This window comes from Falco cherrug, chromosome 3, assembly GCF_023634085.1.
Source record: "Falco cherrug isolate bFalChe1 chromosome 3, bFalChe1.pri, whole genome shotgun sequence".
NCBI classification, from domain to species: Eukaryota; Metazoa; Chordata; class Aves; order Falconiformes; family Falconidae; genus Falco; species Falco cherrug.
Window position 1 is genome coordinate 112,374,184 of NC_073699.1, and position 19,355 is coordinate 112,393,538.

At 37.8% G+C, this 19,355-nt stretch overlaps 1 protein-coding gene across 1 annotated transcript; it reads right to left on the reverse strand.

Annotated features, from left to right (window-relative positions):
- Positions 1-4,461: 4,461 nt before the first annotated feature.
- On the reverse strand, positions 4,462-13,220 carry LOC102059059 (arylacetamide deacetylase-like 4). Its single transcript, XM_005437124.1, has 4 exons — positions 13,050-13,220; positions 8,512-8,728; positions 6,912-6,975; positions 4,462-5,233 (listed from the first exon to the last, which is right to left on the reverse strand). The coding sequence occupies exons 1-4, from the start codon at positions 13,218-13,220 to the stop codon at positions 4,462-4,464; spliced, it is 1,224 nt and encodes a 407-aa protein (XP_005437181.1).
- Between the last annotated feature and the right edge of the window lie 6,135 nt (positions 13,221-19,355).

Sequence of the window (19,355 nt, forward strand, 5' to 3'; positions counted from 1 at the left end):
TTTCAATGCTAGTAGCAATGACTAGGCATCAGCAGCGCGTTCTTTTCTGTGTACTCTGTGGTGAGCTTTAGAATCTGTGCCTTCCTCTGGAACAAACATATTTTTCAGTGCACAAATCATTAGTAATAAGATTTAACGTGAAGTAAAGCATGTATAAAGCAAGGCTTTTTCGGTCCATACAATGTCACCTTTGGGAACAGTGTCTTTTGACCAGTCTGCTCAAACTGTGAAGGCAACAGATTGTCACTCTGAAAAATACCAGTATGGGTAAATGGGTGTGTAAAACTTAAAAATAAATAAATAAATAAATAGATAGATAGATAAATAAATAAATAAATAAGAGTACAAGGAATGAGCTGAACTTGACATGTATATTAACATTAAACTAAACACAGAGAATCCCAGATCTTTAGAATTCAAAATCCATGACCTGTGTAGGAAGACCTCAGACTTGATTCCTGACTTTAGAAACTTTTTTTATTATTAATTGTTTAGAATAAACAGGAAGGAACTTCATTTTCAAGTCTTGTAATGTGCTCTCTGAGCAGAAGCTGATTCCATGTTCTGCTCCCTCTGGCCAAACTGTTTCTTCATTTTATCCAACAACTCTTTGCAGACTTTCATTTCTCAGTGTCCCCCTTCCCTCTCCCTCCCTTGCCAGAAGGTTATTTACATGCTAGGTGTAAAATCAGGTTGCTTTTTGTTTCTTCTTCCATGTGGCACGTGATATAGTCACCCAGCTCAATAAGGGATGTTGATGAAAGGCACGTTGCCTGGTGATTGGGACACTCTCCTGGGAAATGGAAGCGGTGAATTCAGACCTGTCAGGACCAAGGTGCATATAGGGTTCAGCTTTCTTATAGCTCGGAGAAGATCATTAGGAAATACTGTTACACAAAACATGGTTGCAGCTCACTTCTTTAGTGTTTAATAGTGAAAGTAGTTAATCAGCTTTGTGCTGAACTGTGCTGTCCCAATGAGTTAGGTGTGGTCCAAGTATACTTATCAGATTTGGCCCCTCTGGGGATCTAAGAAGTCTCCTGACACTTGTGACGGATCCTTTTACTAAGATTCTTGCCACCTATTGTTCATCTCTTTTCTAAATCTTTTTGGTACCAGTCCTTATGGTAGCCGGGCATATTAACTGGCTCCAGACCTTCCAGCATGCCCACCAACCCCAGAGGCTCCACACAAAATCTGGATGTGCGGGAATCTGGTATCAGCTGTAAAAGAAACAAAGTAGTTGGTTCCTGAAGTAATAGACTGTTTTTTCCTTTGGGCATTGCATTACACAGGTAATGCTTAATGTTTTATAAGCATACACTCAGCAATTTACAAGTTTGCTTGAGTCCCAGAATGGAGAACCATTACCTAAATCTTTCAAAGGTATGCTCTCTCTGGCTTCTGATATTTTAACCTTATCTCTTTCTCCTGTGCGATACACCAGAGGCCTTGGCCCCCGAGGCCAAAATCCCATTTTCTCCGACCCCAGGAACTCCCTTTCTTATTAATTTCCAGTGAAGAGCTAAATGTCAGTGCCTGAAATCTTGTCAGTGCTGGGCTGGCACCCTTAAGCTTCTTTTCTGTTATGTAGCTGCACATGCTAAGGGGAGACAGAGACTGAGCCAGTTGCAACATGTATGAAATATTTCCTTGTGTGGTCTCCAGGTGTTTGCAAGAACTCTGCCTGTCTCTGAATCATGGTGCTGGTAGGTGGCAACTGGGTACTCACCTGCTTAGACTCAGACACACCAAGTGTGACTGGATAGATGCCTGGACTCGGATACTGGGAAACATTCCTGAGAGAAGGTGCTGCCTGACCCAGGAAGCTCCTTTGGAGTCCTGCAGAGTGTGAGAGCTACCTGGTGCTTCAGGTCTGAGCTGGAGCACTGAACTAGCCTAGTCAAGTCCTCACCAACATGCTCTGACTGCCATTAGCTGTAAACTCCTATGCAAAGCATTGACAGGATCTGTTAATGGCCTATTTTGTGTGGTAACTTGTGTGTGCATACTTGTATCCATGTGTACTTGTAGGTATAATTCCTTGTGAAAAGACAGTAATGTGCGTAATTCTGTAGGTGCAGTGTAAGTTTGTCATTGATTGTATTTTAAGTACTTGAAAATCAATACCAAACTTCGGAAACTATAAAATGTGTTCAAATGAACAAGTATTCTGTCTTAGCAATGCAAGACACATAGCAGATCTGTAGTTAGTTAAAATAAATTAGAGGATAGGAAGTTCCATGGATACAATTAGATCTTGTAACTTTCTAAATTTAGAAGATATGGGAATCACTACTGAAAAACGAATACATTGTTTCAGCACTTGCTGTTCTTTACTTACCCCTCTGTACTACCATGGTTATAACCCTCAATACAAATTAAAATGCATGAGTTCAAGAGAGGCAGTAATACCACTGACGTATTATAAAGCTACATTTATTAGTATTTGTAGTAAATTAAATACTTACAGATAAAGGACCGCAGAAAAAACTCACAAGTAGATCAGTGTAGAGTTTGGACATTGGCTCATAAATGAGGCCTAAGTCTGGAGATTGAGTAATGGAGAGAAAACAAGTATTGGCTTGCTGAACTGACAAGGAGTATAATACACGCTGCACTGAATGAGATGTGTGTAAAATAGTATGAGATCATATGTGATCATCTCATAACTTACAACGTACAAGGTGAAACTGTATGGATATCCTTAGTTCTAGCAATTCCAACCATCTTGGTACCTGCAAAGAAGCATCAAAAGAGCAAGCCTGCTACAGAAGATGCAAAGAAGAGTGATACAGGAATAAAAATGATCCTGAATAAAGATAAATCTAATGACTGTCACAGGTCTGAGTAAAGTTTGTGAAGACATGCCAAAACTAACTTTAAGCCAGCTTGCTTAGTCCAGATAACAGTACAGCCATGGCAGAACAGCCATGGATTAACTGCTCAAATATTGTCCAGCTCTGCATAGCTTTTACAGCAGATACAAACTCTGGTGGCCTAGCTTCAGATACCAACACGTAAGCTGGCAAGCCACCCTTCATCTTGAGACCAGAAACCAAAACAAATCCCCAGTGTCACATCAGTTTGCATAACCAAGGCAAATCCTGAAATCCTCAAACAGTGGAACATCTGGAATTTTATCATGCTGTTTACTCCTGGAAGAATTTCTTTGTCTGTTGTGTCAACAGAGCATGAAGAAACATAATTTCATTTTGCTGAGAGGGACTGTGGAACAAGAATTCACAAGTAACAACATGTTACTCCAGAGATTTGTAACTGCTAACTTGTCACTGTGTTTAATTAATATGGTGACAATGGGAAGAATTTAACCCACCATTTTCTTCCTACTCACAGTTTGGCTGGCAGAGGATGAAGATACGTACTAACCTCTTTCCACACTTGTGTGTACATAGATATTACAAGTGCAAGGTGGTTGCATAACAATGAATAAATATTTTACAATTCCTAGGCATTGCGTGGCCAGCTATTTTGACATGCAATGTCAATTATCTTGGCATCTGTGTTTAGCAAAGGTGGATCTGTCCTAATAAGCAATGTAGCAATTGAGCTCAGATTTTTCTTTTCCTTCATGTTTTTGATATTTGCAGAAATTGTTTTGGCAGCTCACGTGCTGTTTACATACTTTCTCCCTAAATTCCAGGTAAGCAAGTTGATTATTTGTCTAATTACAAAAAGGCAAAAACCAATATGTCTCCGTCTTCCCTGAATACAACCAAATGCTTCTCAGAAAGGAACTTTATAGAATATAGTTTAGAGGACATTCAGTTATATTTGTACAGTTCTCCCTTGCTTCATCTCTGCTGCCAGTCTCAGATATTTATACAGATAGGCATCTCGTACAGCTTACATTTCTGTACCTCCCTTCTGGGTCACCTGTTGCCCTTCAAGATCAGATTTGTAAGTACCGCCAATTCCCTCCTTCTGATTTTACAGCCAGGTCCAAAGTGATTGGTTACCTGTACGCATAGTCTGACGATGATTACTACTCATCTCAGAAGTACTGAAAGTCTCTCCAGTCTCCAGAGGCACTGGGGGTTGGCATTTTGTCTGTGCTGTCATGCTGATGTTGCATGTATTATGTGGATATGCATATGCATGTTGCTGATGACTCATGTATTGCATGCTTTAAAATGTTAGGAGGGGTGGATTTGCCATGGTGAGTTTTTATCCTTTGACATAAGAAGAGAATTAAAATTCTTGCAATATAAGAAAAGAACAGCAAAACAAGATGTTTTAATGTTAGTTAATACCTATTAATGTTTTTTTAAAAAAGATGAAAAATACATCATGTTTGCAAGTAATAGCAACTGAAAATCAGAATGCAGCAGACCATGCTAATCTTATTATTTCCCTACTAGATTCTAATGTACAAATAGCTAGTAAATAGTTAATTGAAATACACTCTGCATACCAGTACACTGTATTCAAGAAGACATTTTAATAACCTTTTATAAAGTTTACAGTGTGATTCACAATTTTACTTGATGATGGAAAAGAGAAAATACCATAACCAAAAAATCCCAGTGCACAGTGGAAGCCTTCTTGTATGTGGTGCCAGGTCACTTTTATATTGTTGTCCTCTAAACGCTTCTTGTACAACAACCCATCATCTCTGAGCACATCATGCTCACAGGTAATTATACAAGTATCAGGTAGGCAGCAAACAACAGCATCTTCTGCTAACAGTGGGGAAAATCTTGTCTCAAACAGTTCTTTTGTTTCTTCATGAACTTGAGGTAAAAATGAAGTGGGTAATGGTGGCTTATAGTCTAGTCTAAATACCTCTGGGATAAGATCTGGATTTATCCATTTCCTGTATTTTAAATGTATACTCTCAGGAACATGAGAGCCGGCCAAAATAGCTTCCTTCATAGAGCAATCCTTGTTCAGGTACTTCAGAACGAAATAGACTGCACGTTCCTGGGACAAGAAGGCAATAAAAGCATTTTTCTGGTGAGATGGCAGATTAAAGTTCAGTGCTTGGAGAAGTGGATAGATCAGTACCTGGGCACGTATCTTTGGGATATCTCTTCTATTTGCCAGTTCTTGGCAAACACTAGCAGTAAAAGTGCCCCCTGCACTATCCCCACAAATGATAATCCGATCAGGATCCACCCCATAGTTTTCTGCGGTCTTCAAAAAGTATACAGTAGCAGCGAGACAGTCCAGAGTTTGGGCTGGATACTTATGGTCAGGAGATAAACGATACCTGAAATGTACAAAAGACAGCTATTATTACAAATAACATAGATTTGTAAATTGCTTGAATGTGTTATTTTAAATGCATCTCATATATTTACAAAACCTCACCAAAACCAGTATTGCTGATTTAAAGTTTTGCATGCTGAAGCAAGCCAGAACAGCTTCCCCTCCCATTTCTGTCAAAATACAGAGACCATTAATCATTGGGGTTTATTCCAGCGTAATTCAAGAGCATGAGGGCTGGAGTAGTGCAGTCCAATCACCCACATTATACAAAGCCACACATTTACACAAGTCCTGCTCTGAGTGCACCTGCCTGGGCTGAAAGTTCATACCAGCCAGCAAGTCTGCAATGCTCTCATTTGGCCTGAGCCTGGATGTATGCATGGCTATGGTCAGTCCAGCTTATCCACAAAATCCAACCAAGTTCTGGCTCCTGAGCTTTTTACACTGGGGACAGTGGTTATTGTATTATTATATATTAGTCCAGTATTGTGTATTACTAATACTTTTTAATATAAAAAGAAAATCTAGTAATATATTATAAACCACCACACAGTAAATGTACTGTGGTGACAAAATAGCTTCCTGTAGACAATACTTTTATTTATTTTATTAATTGGAACAAATGAATTACAGAGGAATAATGTTAAAATAACAAACTGTTTATTTCTTAACTAACAACTTACTTTCATATGATGAGAAGAAGGCAGGCATAACAGTCAGATACCCAGTCAAGTTAAAGTGGTATGCTTTGATTCCAATGACATATAAGACTACTTTAAGACTACATTTTTAACAGCCATGTTCTTTCTTCTCTGCATTTGTGGTCTTAGGGCTTTTTGGAGAAGGTTAAGTTTAATAAGGAAAAGATAAATACTACAGAGGTAACAGTGCAGGCATTCTCTCTTAACCTTTCACTGTTTGCTGAGGCACACTGCTTCTGCTTTTCTGTTTTTTCACTATTGTGTGAAATTAATTCAATGGATTCATAAAGTAATTTTTGTAATAACCCAGGAATAAAAGGATATCAGTATCTTATTTCAGAGTTGCTTTAAATGCATCGTGACTTACTCAGACAAGACATGGAATATGCAATTCATTCTCAAAACCAGTTCCTCTGAACTTTGTAAAATTCTTTAACAATGAGTTTTTTAATGGAACAATTTATTGGAAACTGAAGTTTCTTCATACCATCAGTTATTTTCCACAAGCAGAACATCTTAAAAGGAAGCAGTGGTCCATACAGTTTTAAAAAAATGTTGAATTTTAGACTTATTATTTACTCTTTACAATCATCCCCAAAGCCCCCTAACTATTAAAACCTGAAGTTAGGAAAACAGCTTATAGCTATCGAACAGCCTTACTATGAAAGGCAATGATTTTTGTGACAATAACAACATGAAATTAGTAAATCTCTTTGTTCTTCTGAAAACAGCTGGCATACATATTATTTCTGTAACTTTATAAACTTGCATCAGGTATTTCTCATTGTCATTGCGTGGCACGTGCTTGCTCACACATGTCAACAACATAGGGGCAGGCAACACTAGAGCTCAGTTTCTTTTCTTATATTCTAAGAAACGTAAGTATAGCATGGGCACTGTTCAGAGGGGTGGGGGAGGTAGCGGGGGAAGCAGCGAACTGTCTAATTCTGGGAGTAATATTGGGTGGAGCTCACTTACCCAACAGACACAACCACTGAATCAGATTTTCTGGCTATGTGCCGGCATATTCTTTCATGACTTCCTGAAGAACAAATGTTAATGTAATTAATATCTTAGAATACTTGAAGCAATATCAACCCTTATTTTGTTATGACATATTACCGTGATTGAATGTGGGCCCCTTGCCTATTTAGTGAGCTACGCAAATTTTCTCTAGGATAAAAATAATCTAGATTTTTGATCATCAGGACACGCTGTAAAATTCATGCAATTAGGGAGATTGTTTACCTGTAAGGAAAATAAGGAATTATGACTATTATGATTAGACAGAGGGAAATGGTTTTAATCTGAGAGGGGGCAGAATTAGATTGGAAATGAGGAAGACATTTTTTGTGATGGGTGTGGTGAGGCAATAAAACAGGTCACCTAGGACAGGATGCCCTATCGTTGGGAGTGTTCAAAGTCAGGCTGGATGGGGCTTCAAGCAGCCTGGCTGGTGAAAGATGCCCCTGTCCATGGCAGAGGGGTTGGACTAGATGATTTTTAAGATCCCTTCCAGCCCAAAACATTCTGTAATTATAATGCACAATTGCTTAGAGTCGTTGTAATATAATAATGACAGTAATGATAAAATAGCTTGAGATCTTTGTAAAAGCTTATTACATTGTTTTAAGTAACTGTGTCTGAGGCTGACATCATTTTGCTGCTGTGGGAATGCTAATTGTAGTACTACAGTTAAGTCTAAATAAATTGTGTATTTGAAACAGAGATTTGACTATTTTCTGAAGAATGAAGGGTGCAGCTGGTATGCTCCCTGCAAAATCAGTGTATTTCTGTGTGGCTAACGTAGGCAGAAATCTAAGGCATCCAAATTGTGTTACAGTAAATTGTCTGATTATATAATTATATAATTTTTCTGTGGGAAGCTTATAGGCAAAAATATGCCTCTTTTAATGTATATAAAGATATGTTGAATTTTCCTTCAACCTTACGTCTGAATTTGGTACATTTAGAATATTTGGTTTACAGGTATTTGCTCAATGATGTGTTCTTTCAGTTACAGAATTCTAGTGCCATTTAATATGTGTGCATGTCTACTGCCTTTAGAAACAGTATCTTTTAGAACTTTTTAGATTATGTTTGAAATTATCTGCTGTCTCTTAATAAACTGAATGGAAAATGGAAAAAAAAGACAACATAACTAATGCATCAGGGACACACGTTTTAATGTGGCTGCTATAGGCCACTTGAATTGCAGAGAACACTGTTTGTGGAAGTCCCAGTAAACATGCTGCAGTTAGAGGTCAAAGGGAGGAATGCAGGTGTTAATAACTTCTGTAAGGTTTACAGACAAAAAAAGAATTTTTTTCTTTAGCAGCACCACTTACTGTAAGAAATATACATGCTGTATCCTAAACAGAGTGCTATATCCTATTAAAAAATAATTTAGATACTAAATAAGGGCAGATTAAGAGTTTAAAAAGGAAAAATACACATTAAGTGCTTTCTATCTCAATCTCTCAAACTAAGCTTCAGTCATTTCTTAGGTTCAGGAGAGTTTTAAAAAATACATAGTTAACAATCCTAAATAATCATATTTTGTCTTTCAGTTCCTTACTGATGCTTCCAAATATCCCACATCCTCCATGGAAGACGAGGACGCCTCTCCGTTTGTTTGCAGATGGTACCCTTGGCAGGTAAATCCTCACTGGCACCTCATCAAAATGCAGATCCTTTATGAAGAGCTTTGAATCCCTGCTTGCCGGCAGTCCATCAGCAATCAACCTTAGAAGTGTGTGCTCCTCAGTGATACCCAGACTTTCTAAGTTCTTTGCCTAGATAGATGTAATAGGAAAAATAAGAAATTAGTATAGGGAATTCTAGTCTTCCCACTCTGTAAGTGCCACAAGCTACCTTTTTCTATACTATATTTAGGATAATTCTGTTGGTTATTTGCTGCTTTTTAGGATTACCACAAATAACTCTAGCAGCTTTGTGATTTCAGTTATGAAGGTGAAAATGTACATCTTCATGATTTGAGATACCATTATTTTTAGAAGAATGTTGTAATACCTGTTCCATGAAATGTGTTATATAAATACCTTCTAATTTGCCTGATCTGGATTTACCACAAGTAACAGCAGGCATTTGCTTAGGCATGGAAGTTAGGAGTCATGAAGCCTGAGGCTCCTTTTCTGATCGGTGAAGAGAAAGAGGCATTTCTTGAGGACGGTTCCGATTTCAGGTGTGTTAAATCATGCTCTGGAGATGTCTGTTCATCTCCATTGATTATGAAGGGAAGCTGTGTACTTCAGATGCCTCAATTAAAGTATTTAAGGTTAAGTGAGATGAAAATGTCCCTAGCATGACAGCATTTAGCATACTGGGAGGAGATTCAGACTGGTTTGCGTGCAAAATTGGGTGACTTACTGGTCATGTCCATGCCACAGACTCAGTGAGAACAAGATTTAAGAAAATAATTTTGCCTGTAATCAATAATGAAGGGCTGCTGGCCTAAATGAAGAACAGATGAAAATGGTTCTGAATCTTATCTCCTCCATCAGCAAAACTGTTGCCTTGATCAAGATCTCACAGGTAGTCGTGAAATGGCTCTGCAGTCAGTCTCTTACATCTAATCAGGGAGAGCAAATATTCTGAAGACAGGGGAGGTTTGTTAAATATGTGAAAACATTTTCTTACCCAAAGCCAGTCAACTGCTGATAATTAAGATAGCCTGAAGATCACACATCAATCCTCCTTTATTTTGAACACGTAACAGATGCACTTCCTGCTAGGACAATGTTTCCCTTCCCATTAAATGGTGACTTAGTTGGCCTTACGGACTATTATCATTCATTCTTCTGGAGTTATGATAATCATCACAAGCAATTTGCAAATTGTGTTGCTCTCTTCTAAGCAACAGAAGTCTCTGTATACTGCTGTGTCAATGCCTCACAAACTAAAGGCTAGCTATGCTTTTGCAAATTGTTCTTTCCAGCCTTGTGTATTTGGCCTTTTAGATCTGCTCTGTCACAGAGACCATTCAGTTATTTACCTTACATGGTAATTTTGCTGTGAAAGAACACCAGAGTATGACAGAGGGGCAGAACTTTCTTAGGTGCACTGTCCCAGCTATCACGTATGGGTGAAGGCAGATCTCATGGAGTTCAAGTGTGCTGCAACACCCAGTTTCTCACCAAGGCCTTTTTCAAACAGCACAGATTCTTTCTTCCTAATAATCTGCTGCCATAAACAAGTTGGGTGAGGAGTAAGAGAAGAAACCACCATGAGCCATGGAAGAGAAAGTAATTTAGAAAAAAAGACAGGAACCCAGAGATTATCTGGAGTTTTTTCATAACACTCTATGCAACAACTTCCAACAGTGCTTGGGTATTTTAAGTCCCAGTTCCCAGAGATAAATGGATAGATACAGTTCTGGCCTTACATTGGAAAACGCACATTTTTAGGTATCATGGCAAAGGGAAAAATTAATATAAGAGCCAGGGCAATCATAGCAAAAACCAAAGGGTCAATATAACCTTCCAAATGCAGCAATTTTCAAAAACTCTCATGACTCTTAAGTCAACCTTTTTGTCAGAGTTACAACTTTAGAATGGTTGAAGTTGGCAGAATTGCCATTTAGTCTCATCTGTACTTGCCAACATCCCTGAATTTTTACAGAGATTTCAAATGAGAGTAGTATATATGATAAACTTGGCATCAGAGCATTCTATCTAAATACTGTCTTTCCTTTCCTTATATTAGGAGTTCCTGACAACTTCAGTTTCAGGGAAAACACTGTCATGAAGGGGAGTGGGGAATTTGGTATGTATTCTGTTGAAAAGCTTCTTGATCAATAATTACAAAATACTTCAGAACCAATAAGAATACATTGAAAAAATAAAAGGTGTGACCATTTTCCTAGACAGATGTGATCAGTGTTACTGTGTGAAACATACTGTATAAGCCAGGTTCTAAAATGTGTATATGTGTAAGAGAAAGAGGACCCAGATCAGCATGTCGGCATACCTTTTCTTGCAAAATAGGGTCTTTGAAAAGCTATTTGCTGGAGCACCTGAATTCTGACTTTTTATGTGGATGATCATACGGGGACCAGATTTTTACTTCAAAAATAATTATGAAATCACATACCAGCTAGCAAAAAAATACTCAATTTGAGCTTCATGGACTTTAACACTACATTAGACAGTCTTTCTGTCAGTCACTTTGAAGCATTACACTTTGCCAGCCAAAATAATTATCATCAAAGCTTTATATCACAGTGCAGTATGTACAGTTAGTCTAAATGCAGATCTGTATGAATAGATTAAAACAAAAGCTAGGATGTGAGATAGGAGGCTTTCTCTCATCTCTTCCGTTAGAGACTGTCACTGATTTCTTTATGACAGAGTATGTGGATAGGTGCAGCAGGAGCATCGTATGCATGACACCTATGCTGTGGGAACTACACATTTAACCATTGATGCAGGATTTTTAAGTCATCTCGCAAGTAAGGTGGAAGAAAAGAGGAAAAGACTGCCCTGTATTGCAGAAAAAAGAGGTCTTTACTGCAACATACAGTACAGACACGTTGCTGGCACAAGAACAGCAGCGTTCATCAGAATAAGCAGGATACATTCATTGCACATGGGCAATACACAAAGCATTGTGAACTTTGTAAGAAACCTGTGAAGTGCTCACTATGAGGGCTGCTTCTGTGAGTAAAAACATAAACCTAGAAATTCACCAAAAGTACCAGCAGATGTCTAAAGGTTTTGGAAAAAAAATTAGGTAATGAATGGATTCAATGCATAGCAAATGGTGAAATGCATCTTTAAAACTATTTAGAAAAAGGAAGGTGAAATTTCTGGAACATATTATCAATGAAGATAAAATATGTACTATGCCATAACAGCCATTTAGAAGCTGTAAAAGCAGATAAAAATAATGATTTGAAAGAATCTTTTCATCCAACCAAGTATAGAAACATAGAGAGCTTAATAATATACAGTCATATTATTATATTATGGGCATATTATGGTATTAACTTGGTATATAGCTTAACGTGAAATGTGAGATGCATAAGGAGAGCAGACTCTTCTTTCATGCCAGACAATGCAGAAAGGTACATGGGGCCGTGGCCATTTGAGACCCAGGGACAATTACTGGATTTGGTGAATGCTGCTATGTAAGTTCAAGCAACCCATATAAGGCTTTAATAGCTTAGAGTGCCCCAAATACCTTTCAGGACATGAGCCCTAGTTACTGTGTTCATTAGGTATAAGTAGGGGATTAGAGAATACCTTTACTTCAGATGAGCTCTGTACAAATGTTAATGAAACCACTCTGAAATTTTCCTGCAGGCTTTCTTTTAATGTGTTATGTGCCAGACGTGACAGGGCTTAGCCTGCTTTTATGTGCTCCTGTGTTGCCTTCTTTGAAATCTTTTGGGGCAAAAGCTGTTTCTCTCTCAGATGGCAAAGCACACAGCACAGTGCATGTGGCTTACAAGTACTTAAATAATAAGTGGTAAGAGATCTAGCTGAACCTGCTTTGGCCAGGAGGTTAGATCAGATGACCTCCGGAGGTACCTTTCAACCTACATGATAATAAGTGGTAAGAGGTCTAGCTGAACCTGCTTTGGCTAGGAGGTTAGATCAGATGACCTCCGGAGGTACCTTTCAACCTACATGATTCTATGATATTTAGCTAAGTTTCAGTAATTCAGTCACTGCAGGAATAAGAACAGAATCACAAGTAAGAAAATTACTGCAGATAGTTAAAAATTTAGGAAATCACCTTAAATATATCAAAATGTATTGAGATACAGGAGGTTTGGTTATTATTATTCATATAAACGATCTCCACAGCCCTCCTGTCATCCACAGGACCGATCATTTCATTACAGAAGGCTATCAAATTACAACAGAGGCATAAGAATGGTTATCTCAGTATTTAAGAGAACTCACCTCATACTGGCTACTTTTATATACATTAATAGAATCCCAAATCAAACTTTGGCCTTTATCTTTGAATCTGTGTTACTCTGTGGTTCTCATTACACATAACTGCAATATTTAGATGCATATCTTCATAGTTCTACTGAAGTTTTTCCTTTCCTGAAAATCATAATATCACAGAGCATGATAAACTTACCAGAATTCCTATCAGAATATACATGAAGTGATATAAGCGAAGCTTTGCTGGCTGGTCAACATCAGGAGGAATCTCTACCTTGAAGGAATTACGGTAAGTTGCAATTAAAACCAGTAATACGAAAGCAACTAGAATTCCCGCTGTTAAAGCCAGAGCATGAAATGATTCCATTTTTCTTTGGTGGGAATCATTTATTAGAGAACTGCTTGATACAAGTCTGTCAATATTTATATCCTCCAGACTGACTCCACAGAGAACTAATTTGAATACCAAAATTCCTCCACCCTTCTCCTACAGATGGTAAGGCTGCCAGCTGGTAGAAGCACACAAACATCCGGCTATTATGACTTCATTTAGCATGGTCAAAGTTAATACGTAGAGGAGTCATATCCAGGAAATGTCACTATTTTGTATGTCCCAAGATTGCAAATGAACTTTATTTTTCATCTGGTTTAATTATATTCCACTTTACAGGCCTGAAAAGCTATGTGTGATTATTTGCAAGTGTGCTAGTTAGTGTAATGAAAGATACTTAAGAACAACCCATGGGTGACTAGCCATGCTGAGCTCCATTCTCCATGTTCAGGAACTGCAATGGTTCTGCTCTTGGAACAAGTCTGAAGTATGAGTCTCAGACTTTTTGCTTAGTGCTGATCTTTTTTTTTCCCGTGCTGTATTGCTGGGCAGAATGGTTAGAACAGACATTCTGAAGGACATCTAAAGGCATCCTGCTTTCAGAGATCCATCCAGAGCTCTCAGTTATTTGGAGGCTCCCTACCTGAGTGTGCAGTAAAGGTCTCTGGGCTCACCAATGATAGCCAGTGATATCAGAGGGAAACTTCCTCTTGACTTGGAGAACTTTGGCCCTAACCCTCTATTCTGAATCATTTAAAAGAAAAGATTTTGATGTCTTTACAACTTCATAGTTTGCTATTTTTTGCCAAGACAACTCCATGTTATCCTTTGTTGTAATTTAGTGATTAGACCATATGGCTAGCCAAATGTTTGTACCGATAGAAGTGATAATAGTGAAGGAAAGAGTGACTAGGAGCAATTCCATATATTTCTGTCCACCGTGTGACTGGACAAAACTTGTTTGGGTAAAAGTAAGGAGCGAACAAACATCAGCTTAGTTTGATGTAAGCAGTGCAACCTATGCTTATCGCCTGAACACTCTGAACTATTTCTTTATCCCCACTAATCTCCTGGGTGCTCCATTTAAAAACCCTTATAAAAGCTTGTAATTGTGGTCATAGAAGAGAAATACCTCTTTTTATGAGCCATAACATTCTGCCTTTGGCTAACAAACCTGTAGTGGTTTCCTTCAGAAAGTGGCATCTTGGCTAAGAAAAGGTGAGTCCTGTCTAGCTTTTCTTATACCCTTAAAAGAAGCAGATGAAATATGTCTGCTTAGAAAAATCCCATTTATGCAAAATATGCATTACAGGAAAGGGCAAGAAACTTTAATGTGAATTAGTCAATAGGGTAAATGAATAAGAGTATATAACATGAATCATAAGAGATAAAGTACCAGATATAAGTGACCAGAGTGGATTCTTAAGAGGATAGGTCTAATCGTTTACTTCAGTGGAAGTCAGCAAGTACAACTGATTGAATTATGTGGTTTAATATTCAAATAAATAAGTAAAAAGGTATTGAGGGTAAGAAATCCATGAAATCCAAATTATAACATGGAACTCTCAGCTTAACGCAGCAGGCCTGGAGCTTGTGATCATACTGAACATCTTCCCAATACTGACCCAAGTTATTTGACTAAGCTGGGGAATAACTGATCCCTTCCACCACTGTGAGGTATGGGATGCTTAACTGAGCCCTTCCCAACTTCTTACTTCATCCAGACCTGTGGGGGTGCACTAACTGGAATGATTAAAAAAAAAAAGAACATAAAGCAAAATTTAAGGCTGTTTTTATATTCTGAGAAGTAATATCTAGGTTGGGGTTTAATGAGTTTTACTAATCCATCCTAAAATTAATAGGTTTTAAGTTTTGAATGTCCCCATATGCTTTTAAATATGACAAGTGAAAGTTCAAAGACATTTCTTCCTTATTAATTTTTAATTCTCCTTGTGATGGATTAAACACCCCACTGGTATTATCATCTGAGGAAATTATGGAATATCCAGATTTCCCCTCATAAAAGCTGGATGTCAAAATACCAATTGCCAAGTCACTTAGGCATTCCCAGTGTGCATGTTTTTTCCCCCTTGATATCAAGACTTTCAGGCCAGCATCCAAGCATGTAATGAGAGATTGGAGGGGAGGTAGGAGTCCTGTGAAGAGAGGTTCTTGGATTTTGGGGTTGGTTGGTTGGTATAAGGGATTTTTTTTTTTAACCAGGTAGTGTTGGACAAAGTTTACCTGGAGGGCAGGGATGAGCGTTCTGAAAAAGCATCTCTGTTACTTATTTTACAAGTCAGCTTCTAGGAAACATCTGGATTTATGCATGTTACTCTTGTAACAGATCTTTCTTCCTCCAAAGAATCAGCTGATTCTCACTGCCCTGTGCCATTGTGCCTATACAGTAACTTTTAAGAAGACAGCAGTTCCCTTACATGAGTTAAAGGATCAGTTGGCCTTTGGAAGCCCTGTGTTGTTTACCCCATGGATCATTTGCTCTAGTGTCCTCCTCCAGAACTGCTCTTCCCTTAAAAAGATTAGTGATAATAATTTGTAGGACTAATGGCAATGATTCAGCAAGAATGAGCAAACTGACTTTCTGGTAACAGTGGGTATAGGTCTAGAAATATCCAGATAAATTATTAAAACTCCAAACTTTATGCTTGCTCAGACCGTCATCAAAAATGCTGTGGGTTCTGTCTGAACGAAGACCTGGGATCCCTCTGTGCCTTCTCTTAGCTCAGGGGAATCTTCCCAGAGATCTTATTTTCCCATCATCAGTTTATAACATGATCGTATTCTTCCACATCAGTTCATACACCTAAAGCTGATCCATCCTAGCCTTCCAACCAAAAAGGTTTGCCTTTGACAACAGCATTCTCTTCCTAACATTCCTCCTCTTTTTGGCTTCCTTTCTGGAATTGTCAGGTTTGAAGAAGCTTATGACAGAGGCCTTGAATTATTTCACCTCTGTATGTACTAGTGAACCATTAGCTCTGAGAAGAAATTATAGCTGCATATAATGAATTTTTTTAAAAGATACTGTTAGAAAGGATTCAGGGAATGTTTTATCTAGAATTTTTTTCCTAAGCTAGTTTACAAGTTTCTGGTGGAAACTTACTATAGGCATTAGCCTACTGTTCTGGTTTTGTCAAAATCTGTGTCACACCTGTTCAGTAGGATTTCAGTTCAGACTCTTGAAACAATAAGCTTCTCTAATTTTGAGGCCCTTATGGACTTAATTCTTCTGCCTCCCTAGGTCCTTGTGTGTCTTACAAGTTTTGTCAGGACTGAGGAATTAGTCAGAAGGAATGGTGAATATTGTTTGGCCTAAAAGTGAGGTAAATGTACTAAAGAGAACATGAGATGAGTCAATTGATTTAACAAAATATAATCACTCCATTCCTGTTTACATGTGGTATTTTTTTTACTCTTCTCTCTTCCAGTATGAAGAAGCAGACTAACAGTTTGTGGCAGATTTGGCTTCTAATTAAAGATAGGTGAGAAAAAAGAAGGGCAGTTAGTACAAATGACAAAATCTAACTAATGTACTAAAATGACTAAGCAACTGAAAGAAATACCACATGCTTGTTGTATCCCTTTGTCTGAATTCCAGATAGCACCTACATGCACTTGAAAACACTGTACTTCTGCTTATAAAGACAACTATTTTTACACATATTGAACTAGAAAGAGATGTTTGTTATATCTTTATTCATTATACTGATTTGTTGTGAGACAGACCCTGGGAAAGCAATTAAGACATCCAAATGTAGCTTTTTACACAAGGCTGGACGCAGACTGTTTTCTGTCAAGGCTGAACGTTAAACAAAAACCTGGTCCCTTTGAGCTTAGTCCATGGCAAAACTCCACTTACAAGGCAACAGTATCAGACTCTTAATACTTAATAGCATGTAGAAGGACAGTGTGAAATCATAGAACCACTGGGACACATTTCAAATGGAAAATGTGAACTCAAGGGAAGAATGAAATCAAGAAGCACAAAATTGTAGCTCTTGATTTATCCAAATCTGACAGCAGTACTTCATCTAACAAAAAACAGATCAGTTGGCAAAGGATTTTCCTTTTCTAAATGGGGTTTAGTTTTAATCTGTGATCGTGATAGATTGTCCATGGTCAAGAACCCTGCACTGATGTAAAAAACTGATAGTACTTGACACCCTAGTAACACAGACTTTCTATTGTGTAACAATGCTGTTATGTGTTCCCAATTTTTTTCACATCTGCTTACCAATGTACTGTATATATTGGGGTGGGTGGGTTTTAAGCTGAAAACACAGAACTGTTAGCCCAAATGGCTTTCAAACATGCCTTGAGTATGCTTTTAATTTCCAGCTCCACTTCCTTTTAAAAGTTCTTAAAATTTAGCAACTTCATTTGCATGAACAGACTTCCAGGTTTGCTAGGAACTTAGCTGCAAAGGCTCTGTGAACAAGTTTAGAGTTCTGCCAATATGTATAGAAGATACATGAAGATCTAAGCATATTCAGGCACAATACCCGAGCCTTTTCATAGATCCATGTAACATTGTTCTCCAAAAATGGACCTTTGTTATGCAAGTGATGTGTATAGAGTAAATCGACTTGCTTTGGGGGTAAATGCTGCTTTTTCGTTGCTGTTTTTTTCTTTGAGACGGGGCAAGTAAGAAAAAGTAGTTTTCTATGGCTCTCATTGTGAGTATGAGTAAACATACATGAACTACAATCCAAAAGCTGGGTTTCAATTACTATAGGCCTTCCTAACCTACCTTTACATTAGCTAGCCTAAATATGAACAACAGGTTTAGTTTTAAGCTGGACTATTACAGTTAGGCACCACTGTGGTTAAATATTTAGAAAGCTAAACACATCTTTTTATGGTCCCAGGAGCAACTCAGTCAGGGATGATCTACGTTTAAATCTATTAATTCAGAATAGATTTGTAAAACTGTATTAAAGCTGTCTTACTTTACACTTCTGTTAAGAAGTACAAACCCAGAAATTTAAAGCAGAGGCCAAAATGGAGCAAGTTACCAGTAAGATGTATTACATGACTACCTTCTTGCTCCTGTTAAAATGTAAAGTGCCATGAAAATGGCTTAAACCAAGTTTTTTTGCAATTTATACTTTGTCGTGAGTATCAACATAGGAAACAAATATTTCAGTACAGTGCAGTTATCCAAAATGCAACAATAATTCTGTAACTATGTGATAGCATTAGCAACAGATGCAATTTTACAAAATTAACAGGCCTGCTTGTTGAATGCTCCAGTACGCTGATTAAGGACTTCTGAGGAGAAACATGGAAAGGATTCACTTTGGGACTTTAAACTTTCGATTAGGAACAGCTGCTGTGGTGTAACAGATCCTTGCTACCATCAACAAAGGTATGTACTAAGTGTATGTTTGCACCTATAGACATTTACTGAAAGCAGTTTGGATAATCAAGCCTTGAAGGTATGGTTTAGGGGGTTAGGTATATTTTAGGGGGTTTCACTAACAGAGATGAACTTTTTGAACAAAAGCGCATGTTGGCTTTGTAAAGGTGACAGTTTGGGAAAAGACCTCTTGCCAAAAAAGAGCACAATGGTTGCTATACAACAGTCAGATGAAACCCCAGAATGCTACTTTTTTGCCATTTTTCAGAGTGGGACTGCAATTAAAAGGGACAAACCTCAGCTGTTCTCAGCGTTCTATATAGTATGTGTAGAATGTAGAGCTACTTTCTGGTTGAATTAGGTGAATTTTAAAATAACTTGCATGTATTTTTCACACTATTTATTACAGGCAAGATGCAGTAACTTCTGTTTTACTGTAAATTTGCTTTTGGTTCTTGCTTTTGTACATTTGTACAGTATAGTAACTACCAGTTTTCACTGCTTCAAGGTAAATCTAAAGTGAAGTGGTAAGGAAGTACAATAGTTCATAATTTCATTATGAACTCGCACATGCAGGTCAGGAAGGTCAGGAAGATTTTAAATATTCAGAACTGTCTTTCTACCCCCAGACCAAATTTGGTAGCAACTTTGCACATAGAACAATAAGCTGAAATCATCATGAATGAAAAAAAAAAACCAATTCCAATACATTTTAGAGTATTATTCAAGCTGGCAACAGATACATGAAATCACCATTCACAAGATTATTCCATTCCCCCTGTTTTCAAAGG